Source organism: Colletotrichum chrysophilum (assembly GCF_026319265.1).
Source record: "Colletotrichum chrysophilum strain AFK26 chromosome Unknown scaffold_48, whole genome shotgun sequence".
NCBI classification, from domain to species: domain Eukaryota; kingdom Fungi; phylum Ascomycota; class Sordariomycetes; order Glomerellales; family Glomerellaceae; genus Colletotrichum; species Colletotrichum chrysophilum.
In genome coordinates, this window is record NW_026517335.1 from 203,836 (window position 1) to 219,465 (window position 15,630).

The 15,630-nt window shown below is 54.9% G+C and overlaps 1 protein-coding gene across 1 annotated transcript; it reads left to right on the plus strand.

Moving 5' to 3' along the window:
* Positions 1-4,109: 4,109 nt before the first annotated feature.
* On the plus strand, positions 4,110-4,694 carry COL26b_006507 (uncharacterized protein; the record flags this gene model as incomplete). The annotated part of the gene is made up of 2 exons (XM_053179323.1): positions 4,110-4,344; positions 4,471-4,694. 2 exons carry the CDS (start codon positions 4,110-4,112, stop codon positions 4,692-4,694), a joined length of 459 nt encoding a protein of 152 aa, XP_053036760.1.
* Between the last annotated feature and the right edge of the window lie 10,936 nt (positions 4,695-15,630).

Sequence of the window (15,630 nt, forward strand, 5' to 3'; positions counted from 1 at the left end):
CTGCCGGCCTTACAACAGCGAATGAGAGACCACTGAGGTTCGAGAGGCAGCTGAAAAAAAAAGGACTTGATGCATCGCCAACTTGGCCCAGCCAACCAATAAGCCACTCCACCACAACCAGTCCTGGCCTCTTCTCGATCCATTGCACACCACTCCGTCTCTGGCCAGTGGCCTGGCCTGGGGCAGACTCCTTTGAACTCACCATTCGTCAATCAACCCGCAGTCACCTTTCAAACGCCTTGTCAGATGCCCTTCACCCATTCTGCTCAGCCGAGGCCGATCGTTTCCTTCCTCTGTCCATCTCGCTCCAACGACTTTGAACCTGCACCTGCACCTGCAGTACGGGGTACCTACCTTATCCACCGATCCTATCCGTACACTGACTTACACTTCCGTATCCGCCTACCACTCGTTTCTTGGCCTCCATGTGAAGCGCGCCTTGTCGCCCACCAGACGTCAATAGCTGAAGCTCGCAGCCGCTCCGTCACCGTCTCACACACACTCGCATTACACACTTGCCAATTCCCGGTACTTGCTCATGCGCCATGTCATGCAGACTCCAGGTCGGAACCGGTCCTGAGTTCTTTGTCCGTCGCATCGCATCGCATCGCATCCTGCTTCGGCATCCCGATTTTCGGCAACCGATTGCCAGTGACGACATGTCATATCCGGCAGCAACGGTAAACATGTCCCGGCCAGAAACTACTTGATCTCACCTTTCTACACACGTCTGCCACTATCTTATTCTTGCAGCCTCTTTCACATTTGCATCACGATCGCCCACGGGTCCTTACGGATCCAATGCTCCCAACGAGCACCATCTTGAATAGGGGGGGTACATCGATCGACACCACAGGGCTGGCTGATGAACCAATCGTTCGATGGAAAGGGCCTAGAAGAGGAACAAGCTCGCAGCCATGGCACCCGCCTCTGCGACACTAGACAAGCAAGACAAGGCAGGGATCCCAGATGGCGTGGCTGTAGGGCGGGCTCACCTCAGCTGAACCAGGTTACCAAGGAGCTCCCCCCCGTTCCACTCGCCCACGCTAACTGTTTTTTTGCGAGAGTCCTCCCAGGTCCCTGATGTCTTTTGCGCTTGCTTTTGCGACCGCTTGACGCTTGACGGGTCATCTGCTCTCGAAGCGTCCCTATCCCCCGTACAAGGACCCTAACCCCACGGCACGGCCATCAGCCGAATACAACGACAATAAAGCAAGTCGCCGAGCCGCCACTGTGGACTGTGGACTGTATTCCCTACGAGGTGGATAGGTCAGCAATGTCCCAGTCCAGTTGCCCAGCTACAGCTGCCTGTCATTTGAACCACCTGCCACGCGCGCGCGCCTCCGTCCTCGACTCGCGAGACACGGACTCGGATTCTGTCCATATGCGCTGGAGTTCAGCTTGCTCTGTCTGTCCACTGGGAGCCTCCGTGGCATTGGCTACTATTTGCCATGTTGCTATTCTCCGTTGCAGCTTGCGCAGTGCTTCGTCATACTAGAGCCCGGCGAAGCAGGATGCGCGTCTCTTACGGTGGATCGGCCACCGAGACTCCACGTTGCGCCGACTGACACTAGGACCAAGGCCGGGGGACCAGCCCAGCTGGTATGGTCGTCTGGAGCGGTACCCTGTGCTGCGGTCGCCCACGTACGGTCCATTCGCAGGAACTGTGAACATCCTGTTGGGCTGAACGACAGGGATCCCCTGACGCGGTTTCGAGAGAAAAAAAATCGACCCCAAATGTCGCCGTCCGTTGTCCGTCCCAACCTGCCAACAATAGCCAGCAAGAAAGGAAAAAAAAAAAAAGAGTTCGAGCCGTTCCAATCCAAGGCGTAATCTGCGGCTGCCTGTCAAATCTATGGTCAAACACATGGGATTTCTACACCGCCTGAATTGGAGTTTCGTTCGTTCTCCGTCCCACTCAGAGAAACCTGTCCTTATCAGAAGCGCGTTCGGGCGCATTACATTGCCATTACCAGGCTTGTTGGTGCTGACAGGAACTGTTCTCCAGGCCGTCCGCGCAGACGGGAAGTGTGCGGCGTAGGGTTCCAACAGCGTTTCTCGACCAAACCCAGGAAGCGAGGTCAATCGCCTTCCAACTTACACCTACATGATGACCGCATCTTCAGAGTATCATGGCGTCTTCTTCGCCCGGGTCTCTTCCCCACCTTGTTCCTGCGGACGCGCCCATGGGCCACCCCATTCACGCCCGCTTCTGCAACACTGCTTCACATTGAAGCGTCTCCAGCCCTAAAGACAGCCAGTGGAAGTGGTTATCTGCACACCTCTACAACCGCCGCCTTGCAGCAAAAACAAGCATGGAAACAACGAGGCCAGCGTAGTCGCCATCGTGACTGATGACTGAACTTGGGCATCTAATGGGCCCTGACTAGCGCCATTGGCCTGCCCCGGGCTCTCGCCTAATGCTAATTTCAAAAGACAGAGAGAGGCTGACTGAGGATGAAGACGGCGCACTGAAAACGGGAACTCAGGGCTCACCTTTATTCCGCGCAAGCCAAGCCAAGGTCAGGATGCTTGCTGCCCGTCAACTCATACACACCTCCCCTTCGCCGCACACCCTCCCATGGTGGCCTCGAACCCCTTCATTTGGTCTATTATCTCATTCCTTCTGGCAGCCAGTTCCCTGCCGGGCCAGATCTTGCAAGACCAACTCGGAAGCAGATGGCATCGCAACTCCATCGTGCCTCGTCTCCCGCGACATGGCGCATCGACACCATGTCTATATATATGATACAGTATCCTTCCCATTCTGTCCGCAATCCTTCCACCCCACCACAGCTCCCGTCCCCTTGACGTCTGCCACCAGCCCCGTCTCCCAATCCTCATTTATTTGTTGGATTGTCCCCGGGCACAAAGGAATCTGTCACCGTTGCTGACAGACAAACAAAGCCTTTGTAATCTAGACAGCGTTGCGCACAAAAACAAAAACGACCTGTTGTCTCATCCTCCTACTACTGCGACCTGCATTTGCCAAGCGCGGAACCTGACCTCGACTCACTTCACTACGCAACCCCAGGGAACTTTGGTAGCCGCTTTGTGGTAAGTCAGTCGTTTACTACAATTACTGGGTGCAACCGCTCGCCGCGACGCTGGAACCTCCATTTTCAACTTTACCCATGGGTTTCAGAGCTCGCGGCACAGACTGAGCCTCGCCCCCTAGCGCGCGGCATCCACTTCAGCACGATCAAAGACTTACACCTTTCGGCCATATAGAACCCGGCAACCCTCTCTCCCTTGCTTTCTTTTCTTCGGCTTTTTCCCACTCGCCTCCCGGTCACTCGCCCTCTGAAATACCCAAAAGCATTCGGTCCAAACCGGAGCTTTACTCGGCACCTTTCCCACCCGACTTACGGCAGATGCGGCGGCCGAGGCCCACCATCCCAACCCCCTAGTCGCTTATGTCCAGCAGCGCCTTTTCATTACTCGCAAGCCACCGTTAGGTCTTGGCCTGGTCGCCGGACACACAGGCATACCCCAGACGTGCCACCACACCGCATCCCAAGCGTGCTGAGGAGGTACCTCTACCTCAGCCAGAAGAGAGGCGACCCCCAATACGACCACCAACCAAACCTAATCACTTACCATAATCGACCCTTTAAGCAGCCATGCCTGCCGTCACGCATGCTGAGCTGGCTGTTGAGCAGCCGTTGTCGACCATCAGCTCTTACCATCTCTTCTCAGCTTCTCATATATGCGCCGGTCTCGCCATCTTAGGCCTTCTTGCCATCTTCCGCCTCGTGGTTCATGCCATGTCCAAGTCAAAATCAGGAAACGGAAATACTAGCCAGGCTCACCGAGACGGGCAAGTTGATGACGATCTAAGCCACTTGGTCAATCAGCAAAGTCTCCACCATCACTTCTTCCACGATAGGATCTGGCCCATGGAGGAGAAGTCACGTGGAGTCAGCAGTAATACCGCAACTGCGGAGGATGGGTTCAGCAGGAAAACAGGCCCATTTTCGAGCCTCTCGACGGAGAATGCGAAAGACGCAGGCGCGGGTAAGGATAATGAAGGTCGTGAGCGTACGCCGTCACCTGGCAGCATGTTCGGCCCGGGAAAGCTTTCAGGCCTTACATCGACAAGACTAATGATGTCGAGGCCGCCGCCCCCGCCTCCGCTTACGCCCCCAGAGCTATCCCCGTCTGTTTTCACGTACGATGATCGCAGGAGGAGTTTCACCGGCTTCACCTCGGAACTCGATGCATCTTTCTTTGAGCAGCCCAACCCAGACTACATGTCGTCCACAGAGACTGAGACTGAGACTGAGATGGCGACGACAACGGCGACGCAAAACATTCAGACTACGAGGTCGTCACCGACGCCTCGTAGGCGGTCTTACACCAAAACTCTACCTATTGGGATACCAGCTACCACGACGGGTTCCGCTTCTGATGGACATGGAACTGTCTTTTCTCCCTCGTCATATCCGCCAACATCACCTCTGCTTCCAGGGCCGCCGCCGATTCATGGAGAGATCCTTGAGGATGGAACCTTTCGCGAGATCAAGGTGCAAGGCGAGATCATTTCGATGCTGGACGGCAGCGGAGCCGGTTGGAAACGCCACACCAGAGTGTATGGAGGCGGTGCTTGCCTCGCATGCGCGGCATCCTGCGACGATGGTCACCACGGCGGCTTCTATGGCGAGAACGTTCTGCCAGAAGAGAGACGCTACTAGGGTCACACGCATCGCCAGCTTCGGCTTCAGGTTGGACTAATATGGGTTGTCTATATGAAGAAAGTGGACATTTCCTAGGCGCGTAGAGTGATGATAGAGGACTTCAGCATCACGGTAGGAGACCAAAAATCGGGGCGGCACACAATCTCACTCGGCAGGGTCTCGTCTAGAGCATCCCGGATGCCATGATATTTTTCCTTCTTTCTCTTTTTTATCATCTATCTGGTTTACCCATCTGCCTCACGGCCACACGGGGAGTTTGGCATATCCTGTACTTAATTTCCTTGTGTAATGACGTTTTCTCGGGCAGTGGAGAGTGGGATCATGGGCATGTGGGGTGACAAAAAAAGGCATCGGGCACCTGTTTTTCCTTGTTTGTTTTCGAACTCATTTCCTTGCAATCTTTACGCATAATGACGCTTATGACGATACATGTTTTTCTTTCTTTCCCTTTCCTTAAGGTAGTTTTGTGTGTTTGATAAGCCAAGGTTCCCGCTCAATGTTGGGAGCTGGGAACTAGTCTGTTAAGCAAGCAGGTGTGTATGTATGTATCTCGAGATGTTTTGAAGGCAAAGTCTGTTGGTAATCTCGTGTGTAAGTTGAGTGCGGAGTAGAGAAGAGCCTGGAGTGATGCGATGGGGGGAGTCTAGCTCCTTCTTCGCATCCGCGAACAAGCAAATCTTTGGACATTTTGCAAAGTACATCCCATGGCCGCCTAAGCTACCCTCAGCGCTTGAATGCAGTCTCAGCCCGAACCGCAGATCAGCCATCGCTCACTCGCAAGGCGACAATCTGCATCAGGATGGGATTCACGGCCTCCCGCTCGCTTGGCCGCTGATGTAACGCGAATATGCTCCAAGTGGCCCGGCAGCCGAACCAAAGTCCCTTTTCCCCCCTCTCTCTCGCAAGGCAGCAGCATACGTGATGACCTCGGAGTGAGTGAGCTCTACGACTCCTTCGCCTTGGCTCGATGGCGGGGTGATTCGACTCACCCCCCTTCTCATAGGTCAATCGTTTTGACATCTGTGACCGGCCACTGGAGGAAGGGTCAAGCAGAAAAGACAAACAGAAACAAAAATGAAGTAGGAGAAATTAGAGTTGACTTCTGCGCAAGGCTTCAATCATCGGCGGGTGTCTTCACTCGGTGAATGATACCAGCAGATGCTGCCGCCGTCATTGACACAAGGCGGTCTCATTCCCGACTCATGTAGACAAGGCAGCTGCTGCCGACTTGAGCTGTCGGCATCAGCAACCTCGCCAATATACCAATAGACAGCTTCCGTTCAGTTTCGGTCTCATGTTTCCATGATACGCAACTCATGACGGCCGTGCCAGCCAGCCTCGTTGCGTTTGAGGATAAGCTTGTGATAAGCGTCACGAGCGGGAAGGCTGTCATAAAACCTCGTCATCTTCGCCGCGGCGTGAGTCTCACGTTGGACCGCCCGACTGCGCTTGGCGGTGGCCTTGCTGTTTTTCTCCTCCTTTCTCATTTGAAGTATATCAGATTCGGCCATGTGATGCGTGCCTCAAACTGGCGAGCGCGCTGCTCTGGGTGCCCAAGGTGTGAAACGGCGTCGCGTCGTGTCAGCTCCCTGGACTAAATAGGTAGGATTATTCGAGGTTATGATCAACAGCGGTGAATGCTATCCACGCTGGCTCTGCCGTTCCCACTGCTTCCGCCGCTGTGCCTGCATTCTCAAAATACCAAAGCCTTTTGTTGAGGGCAAGTGGAGATGCTTTTACCGCTTCTGCCAAGAACCGGACAGGTCAGAGGGCGTTTTCGAGTAGGAGGAGGATGACTGAAAGACGGCCCCTCTTCATACAAGCCATGGTGCTGACCTTTCTCGCCGCAAGTCCCCGGTCCGACTTGAAAACGACCCATCATGAGAGCCAAGACGATGCCGATTGCAGTAAACGGCCGTCTCCTTCTTTGCGGCCCGCTTGAGGTAGTCCGCTGTGTTGACCTGGTGTACGCTCTCAATAAAAGCGTCCATTCCTTCCGCCGGGATACCAGACACGGGCCGTCAGATAATCGGAGAATATTACTTAACCCCTCTCCTTGCCTCATCCTTCATCTGCTTCACCCAGGAGCCATGCCGAATGAGGCCTGCTGTGCGAAAGACGGACGAACGCATTCGGGACCGAGAAACCGACAAGCCCCAGGTTGCTCCCAGTTGCCATTTGACGATTGTCTGCATGACTACCTCTGTCTGCCCGCGGCAGGATCGTGAAGGAGGGGATCGTCAGTTTGTTGGCGTTGGCAGGGCCGCAACCGACAACACCTTCCACCGCATTCTTAGCGGGTGAGAACGAAGGATCCTTCTCCGCGCCGTAGTGTCGCAGTTGTACCTGGACTTGATGGATCATCTCCAACTCTAAAACCCCTGTCCCCCTCCTTGTGAATGATGTGGCCGTTCCACCCCCTCTACTCCCAACGATCTCACGTCATACTCGGGACATTCCAGAGGATCCTACCCTCCACCGGGCTAGAGCGGTCTTGGAAGCAAGGAAAATAAGGTCTTTGGTTGTTTGTCCCTGTTCTCGTGCTCTCGGGTTTCGAGTGTCCCAAGAGAGAGTATTGGTAGACGTAAGTCCTTTGGTAGACTCGGTAAAGGAATGTTAACCCTTTCCGTACAGATTATGAATAGTCCACAGATGCCGCTACGGTACCCGAGACCGCTCGAGCCGCAGAAATGCGGCTCCGTGTCTAGGGCATATCTCTGATTTCTGCCGATGCGAACCCAAGATGCAGATGAGACGATGTCTCCGTCGTGGCTATAGAACGTGTGGGGTCTCACGCCCAAAGACGTTGCCTGTCGTATTCGAACCTCAACCAAGTCAGCGGCTGCCGCAACACATCACGTTGACTGCAAGTCGGTTGGTGGTGGCGTGTAGGATCTTGATCAGCAAGCCCACTGTGGGTTTTTTTGGAGAAAGAGCAAGTGAGAGTGGTTGAACACGGACGAGGGAAAGGGTTGGTGAAACGAAAGGGGTGTGGGTGGACGGTCTTGTCGATTGATGGACGCGCTGGCGTCTGTCGTGCATGACAGCAGTCTTATTTGGCGAGATAAGGACAACGAGGCACCGAAGTGAGTGAGATCGTGAGAAGACTCAAGCTGTCAACGCCGCGCGCGGATGGATCCCCGCGCGTGGGATGCGCCATGGTGGATGGATGGATACGTGACTGCACGCATGTCAGCTGCCTTGCTGCTTACACACCCCTTTCTTCTGAGAACTTCTTCTTACTGGTAATTCGCTCTGTCTTGCGAACTGTTTGCGTGATGTTGTCCATGTCGCTGTGTGGGTCATATTGTGAGGATTCAGCGGTGAGTAGTCAGAATCTGACGAAGATACGACAAAGTCGTTGATTTTTACTGAAATCGAGGTTGAAGGCAGACTCGTGGCAGCCATAGTTCCGCAGAGACATGGAGGACGGGAGGATTCAGAACCCTGGACAGAGCGACTTTCGAAGCCAGCCAGAGCCGCAGGATCCGTTTGGCAAATAGTTTTGTGGCAAGCTATTGGCTTGCTATACGATGACTTCCAAAAGCAACGATTGATTGGACAGATGACATCCGTCAGAGCACAGCTAGCGGCTGAGGTGATGGTTTGAGCTCAAGCTTCTCAGCCCTATGACACGGCCAAGCAGAACTTGCGAAATCCTTCCGGAAAGTCTTGGCGGGGTGGTTGATGTTGTCGTGAGACTTTGACGAGAGGTCGCATAAGCTCCACGCTACTGAGAGTGACCCAGATGATCAATTCATGATCGATGAATCGGCCATAGCCAACATCTAACAGGGGGGAAACCCTAGAAGTCTTGCCTCACTGGGTGAGCAGTAAACGATCACCCCGAGCTACCAGCGATTTGCAGGGGCTTACACGCTCGCCGCACTGCCGGCGAACGTGTAGCACTTTTCTGCATCGATAGTCAGCCTGACGTGAATGAGAATATTTATCTACCTTACCGTAGGCCGTTGAACTGCTTGCCGAGGGGACTTCGGTAAGAACTTCTGAGTCTGCCAAGTCCCACTGCTGACACTCGCATACGTATAAAGCCCGCCGACGGCCCGAAGAGTTTATAACCTGCCCTTCTGCAGCTTTGCTTTTGCGAGCCTCTGGGACAATCCTTCAATGACATTTGCGTTCGTTATTTGACCGTCATCGTGTATGCCATTTCTGGATAGGTACTAGTCTCGACAACTTCGCTTGTCGCAAGTCTGCTGAACGATCTTGCTTCAAAGTCGCCTAATAGAGCCACTCTGATGGGCAATTCGGCGATGACTTCCTGCTGACGGTCCGGAGCAAGGACATCTTTAAGTTTGGCGAACGAACGGATTCTTCGCGATCCCGGAAGGCATCGGCTCGACCATCCAACAACGAGACCGTCAAATCCGACAACATCAGAAGATGGCCGGATGTGTGAAGGTCTGAGAGCAGCGAAGAAAATGCCAACTCGCCTCGGGTTGCGTCGAAACCAATATGTCATTTTCTGAGTTCAAAGGGTTAATCGCTCGTAACCAAGAGAACCTTCAAGCAATACTTGAGACGCTTGTCCCAACTTCGAACGGTGGAAGGCAGTGATGCACATCATCTCAGCGTGCGGCAAGTTAGCTTTCGATTTCAGATTAATTCCGAGGACGACGTAGAGAAGAGACTGATACGAGAATAGTGCAGCTTGTAACCCCGAAGAATCCCATTCTTCAGGCAAGGAAGTCGGGATATGTCTCGCGATATGCCCGGATAGATGATGGGACGAGACCCGGTTCCAGGAATTTGCCGACGCCAACGTGTCGCCAATAAGTCACGGATCATCCATTTCAGTCATGACATGTCATCCAGACGTGATAAGGCTTATTCATCTATCAGCTGGCCTTAAAGCCAGCGATGAAGGCCACGACGAATGTCGAGAGACGATGCGCTTTGCTGCACCTCTTGGCCACCGTCGCGCCTGGCGATCACTGGATCCAGCCAGGTTATGCTTGATCGTGCTTGGCTTTTCGGCAGCAATCATGGGAAACACCTCGACTTGGCGAATCGGGAAGCACTTCTGACGATCTGTGTAGTCTTGACCAGGATCTGCTAAAGACGCCTGTCCTAGATGGGTGCGAAGAAGCTGGTTTGCAGAGATAGACCGCTATTCAGAATGGTGCTGACTGGACTGTCTAGCGCAAGTCAGAGTTGACGTCAAGGGCGCTAGCGGCTAAGTCTCCAGGCAGCTGGGCCGGGCGATCGAATAGCGAATGTAGCAGACCATTTCAGTGGTTGGAGCCACGTAGGCGATCTTCATGTTTCCCGTGAAGCACATATCTGCGGGAGAGGTCGCGTTGTGGCGGTAGATTAAGCGCTCACAGAGAGGCTTGCAGCATGCATAGTTCCCATGTTGGAGTTGGCCGAGGTCCTGTGGCCCAGCGCTTTAGATCCCAGTCCATCTCTCCAAAATCTTCCCCGCAAGTGTGGACGTTACCCTGCAAAGGCCGTTTCACGAGGGGATTCCTTGCAGTTCGCAAGCCGATCGACATGGAGCCAGTAGGGCCACGGCCACCACTGAACAAAGCAAGCGAGTGGGAGACGCTGAATGATGGTGGATCGAGCGACATATAGATTGGATGCGTGGCTGCGAACGGGAACAGGAGGGGACGGTTTGTGGTAAGCGGTATGCCAATCATACTGGCTGGGCGGAGAATTGGCACGCAACACAGAAGTATGGCGGTGCGTAAGGGGAAAATCTTGTGCGAGTGTGGTTACGCGCAAGACAGCTCCGAGCCTCCGGGGGTCTGAAGGATGAGACGAGCGAGGAAGACGAAAATGAGAATGGAAGGGATCGCTTGTCTTCACCAGTCGCGTTGTTGAATGCATTTGGCGGCGTGGGCGGCCAACAAAGCCCAATAGTCTCGAGGGCCACAACCGTCAGGTCCAAAGGTCCTACCAAAATTTCCTCTCTTTGCCGCAAAATCGGGGCGGCCGGCGCGTCGACCTGCTGTCAACAACGTGGAAGAGAATTGCGAATTAAATGAGGGTTTAGGATTGACTGGCTGTGGCGGCTTTCGACTCGCGCGGGAGTAGCCACAAATTCTTTGTGTGCGCAATTTGAGTCTGGCAAGACGCGTCTGCGGCGTCGCGAGGCCCGTATTCCTCCAAGTTAATTAAACTAGAGGCGCGACGGAGGGGCTATAGCCGCGAGTGTTAAGTTGGCGGCCGTCGTGCCGCTTTCGACTTGGGCTTCGGGCTGAACGATGCTGCCGACCCCCTTGGGTAAGTTGGCTTGCTTTTTTGATCTGCAGCGCGGCGGTCCATCCTCGTTGATTCTTCTCACCACGTCTCCCTTGAAGAAGGCCACCTGCCAGTGTCGGATTGTGAGGCGCTGGCATAACGAAAAGCCAGACGAACAGAGTGGGAGAATCTGAACTTTCATGTCGAGCAGTTGGGACGAAAATGCCCTCACAGCAGGCTCTCCCTCGGGACCTTCCTCGCTGACAATCACAGCCTCCCAGTGGATGCACCCCGTCGAGCCCCATTGAGGATGTCACCCCGTGTTACTCTTCAGGAGGTTTGATGCCCACATCCTGGCGGGCGCACAGAGCCGATAACGCCGTTGGAATCTTGGGACTTGGAAGGTCTCTCTTGCAGATTTGTCTCAGGTTCCTTGCCCCTTGCCGCCAACCTTGCAAGGCGTGGCTTCCCCTGGCACGCATTGCCAAAAGCAGTCAGGGCACGAGAGGCGGTGCGAGAGAAAGTCTCCGTAGAAGATCCTGGGGTGCCGGGGACACAGCTTCGTATCCATCCAGTTCCTGGGCCATGTGTCCATCGCTCCGTCTCTTTGTCTGCCGTCGAAGGCTTGGTCCGGGCGGGACGCGGCCATTGAGTGCTCAAGCCGGTCTTCAAGGCTCACTCGGTGCGCAAACCTGTTCCGCATTGAGTGATTGATTAGGTCGCACACCATCCTTTGGGAGCTGGACTGGGAGCGATGCACGCATGTCAAGGACACATCATCCTGAGAAGATCGTCAGTTTGACTGAGGCCTCTGGACGCCGAAGCTTCCCATGCTATTTGAACCGACCACAAGTCGACGTATGAAATGACGAGTGCAGGTGGGAAGTGGGAGAGACTTGTGTCAGCAGAAGCTGCTAGTGGCGACAGCTATTCTGAGCGGCGGGGGTAGCGTGATGAACAGGAACCTCGGCAAGTGGAGGATTGGCAGTTTGCAGAGAGGCAGGGCTGATGGAAGACAAGTACCACGCTATCAGTCGAAGTGAAACAAGCCCTCTAAAGCTTCTAGATGGGAAACAGGTTAGCATTGGGCAAGTTAGGGAGATGCTGGGAGCCATGCGCGAAAACAGCTGATGTCGCTTGCCCCAAATATCCTCATCCGCGACTTTATGCCGGCTCGTTTTACGGAAACGAGGGGACGGTATGGTCGGGGGATGGGTGCGAGGAAACAGAGGGAAAAGGTGTGCTAAAGTAGGGCATGGCGGTGGAGGGCAGGAAATGGCGAGCAGCAGGAGGACAGATTGCAATGGATTGCCTTTCTGTGAAGAAATGATGAACCACTGTTGAGTCGGGAAGCCTTGGCAATAGGAAAGCGGCATGCGTGGAAAGTATCGTGTGTCGTGCGGGAGAACCCCTGGAGGAGGCCAAAGCCCTCGAGCGAAGTCAAAGCTTTGCCATGGAGATTGGAGGTGCCGACGCCGCGTTGTCGGTGCCATGCCCGTCGCTCGCTTGCTGAAGTGACCTGTCGTCCAGAGTGCGGCGATGCGCCCTCTCTGCCGATGTTGGTCGGCTCCATGCGCTCGTCTGGAATCGTCTTGGGGCATCAATTGTTCTCCAAGCCGCGTGCCCCAGTGGACAGGACCACGCAAGCCATGACCAGCCACATGCTTGGTGATAGCTCATGTTCGGCTATGCTCACCAGGAAATGGCCGTGGGATATCATGACAACCTCGCATTTCCCATGCCGGGGCGGAGGGCGTGAGCGGGAGGAGATAGCGTGCAGACCCCGATCGGGAGTCGCTGCCGCAGCCGTTGACCATGGCTCACATCATCGGCAGCCCCTCTGGACCCCAGATTTCGGTTCTATTGCAGTGGAAAAAGGGAGGCCTTGGCAGCGTTTGACTGAACGGTGATACTGTTACTGATTGATGAGCTGGGCTACCTGACGGAATGTAGCCGCAAGCATGGCGAGTATCAGTAGTGTAGGCAGCTAGTGCGTAGTGGCTGTTGAGCGTGCTGCGTGGAAGAGGACGAACGTCTGGAAGGGGCCGATGGGGCTCTTCCCGCGGCTGTCCGTGGTTGCAAGTCGCATTTGCAGTCGCAAAGTCAGACATGATTGGTGGTTCAAGAGGTGGATTCCGTGTGGGCACGCTCCGTGTTGATCAACACCACCAGAAATAGAAAAAAGGGTTTGGGTAGGTATGGCCGATGGAGATGGACGGGTGGTGGGTGTCGTAGGTACTGTATCCGTACGCGACGTGCTGGAACCTTAAGTGAGGGCGTTATGCTACGGCGAAGGTGTGCCGTGTGGTCGGTATCGTAAAGATGGCCAGAAGCAGTAATGGAAGCATGTTCGATGTATCTGAAGTCAAAGCGAGAACGAAAGTCTGGCAGCAAGGTGCGGCCGACAAGAACGTGTGCAACGTACTGCATAGTACACAGGGTGCTGTACACAGTAGGTGTAGGTAGTTGGCAAGCGGTGGGAGCCCAGCGATCTGGGTTCTGGCGAGAGTTTGGCCCCTGGAAACGGCCATACATGATGTACTTCAGGCCAAAGTATGTGGTAGAGTGCCGGCGTAAGGACAGCCGTATGAGCAGTGTGTCTGTCTCTGTGTCTGGCGAAGGTAGGGGACAGTCGTCTTGCAGGTGAGGTGGAAAGTGTCACGATGAGACCGTGGTTGGGGGCGCAGGGGTTGATGCTTGCTCGTGCTCCGCGACAAGGAGTCATTCGGTCGGTCGATGGATGCAGGCCCGGTGGCAGGGCAGGGGAGAGGACAAGGACGCTGGACTCTGGAGTTTGGGGTCTGCTGGAGTCCTGTCACGGCTTGACGTCTGGGTCTCCGTCTCCGAGAGTCGCAATGCGGGCAGTGGGCGAAGCTCAATGAGGTGAGGTGGATGGAATTCTGTCGGAACCCCTCGTTTGTTCGCCAGATTGCCATTGAGTTGGGACGGAATGCAAAGGCGGTTTGTGTGTCTTGCCTTGGAGACGGTGGGTGTTGGGACTTGGACGTATCCGAGATAGTGCTGAAGTCTGAGTGCCGGGAAGCCCAGGGCCGTGGAGGAGAGGAATGTGGAAGTGAGGTTGAAAGTGGTGTGAGGCGAAACCAGATGCAGGAGCAGTGCGCCAGCACAGCCAGTGCAGTAACGCAACAAACAGCAGGAGCTGGAGCTGGAGTTGGAGCTGGAAACTAGAGTAGATTCGCGCTTGCCATCCGCCCGTCACCTGCACGCGACCTGCGCGGACTGCATGGGAAGGTGCTACGTACCTCAGGAGACAGACAGGACAGGCAAGACGCACCAACAGGTGGAGGAGGGGCACACGAAGGGGCGCTACAGGCGGAGCAAATACATGCGATCGTGTGGGAGATACATTGGCTGCAAGCCTGAGTATTTGCCTTCCTGTCGAGTCACGTCTTCCAGACCAGAGGAGACGGCGCGGTGATTGGCCGATGAAGCTTCTCGCAATCACACTGACTAACTGTATTGAGCAGCAGTGTGAGTACATCTTCAAGCACAGAGTACTGCCATACTAGACTGGTACGCAGGCAGTACTGCCTGTACCTGATTGCAAGTGAGGAGAAGCAGAGAGAGAGAGAGAGAGTTATCCCTGGTCATACCTCGCGCTGGATCGCATTCTATGATTGGATTTCTCGACCACAGATGTCTCCTGTGACTGTGAATGACTGTCAGTCGAGGTTTTGCATTCTCTCCAGGCTCCTGAGTGCTTCCTATTTGGTGCAGCCAGAGACGCCAGGCATGGCTCGAAAGACGTGAGGTGCCTTGGGTTCGGATAGGTACAAGGATACATCTGACGGCGGCCATGTGGGGCCAGCCGATGAACCCTGTCTGCCACCTCTCTCTTTTTCTCTCCTGGCGCTCCTATTGGCCGAGTTTGTCGCCGCTGGCTCAACCGTCACCAATGACTGGTCAGGCTCGCTTCGGGTTGGCACCCAAGGAAGGGAACCCGTTGTGGTGCATGCACTTGCCTGGCAGGACCTGGGCCCTGTCTGGCCCTGGCCCCTCTCCTCCTCTGGCCAGTCCGATCTCCACTCCTTTTGCGCTCCCCTGAGTGTGGATGATGGATGGTGGATGGTGGATGGTGCCTGCCCGCTTTCTCCTGGTCCTGGCACATCCCCGTCATGCCCGTCCGCCCTCCTGCCCTGTCCAGTCCTGTCTTTCTTGGGTGCCTGGGTGGGTGCTGGTCCGTTCGTTCTTTCCTTCCAGGCTTCCTGCTGCTCCTGCTCCTGCTCCTGCTCCAGTTGCTGCCACCTTCCCGCTGCTGCTGCTGGCTGCCACCTGCCCTGTCCTGCACCTGCACTCACTGAGGTACAGAGCAGGTACCTTACCTGACTGGCTCTGGGCTGCTCCTGCCTTTCCATTCACACTCACTACTGCACTCCATCTCCATATCTGTCGTCCACTCCGCTATTTGCCCCCTTCTGCCTCTTCTTTTGCTCTTTCCTCTCTTTAGCACACACACCGCCCTTCCTTTTTTTTCTCCCTCCTTCAACCCTTTCTCTCCCCCCCTCCTCTTTCCCCCTCCGCCGCTCTGGTCTGCGAATTTGTTCGTCATCGTCGTCTTTTTAGAAGGGATTTTTCCAGGAAAAGAAAAAAAAAAAAAAGTAAAAAAGATCACAACCCTCGCATTCTCTTGAGATCCGTCTCGCATCGTTTTTTCAACCAAATCCAGCAAAAATTCTTCACGGGTTCTGGAAGGCTTCGCTCACCA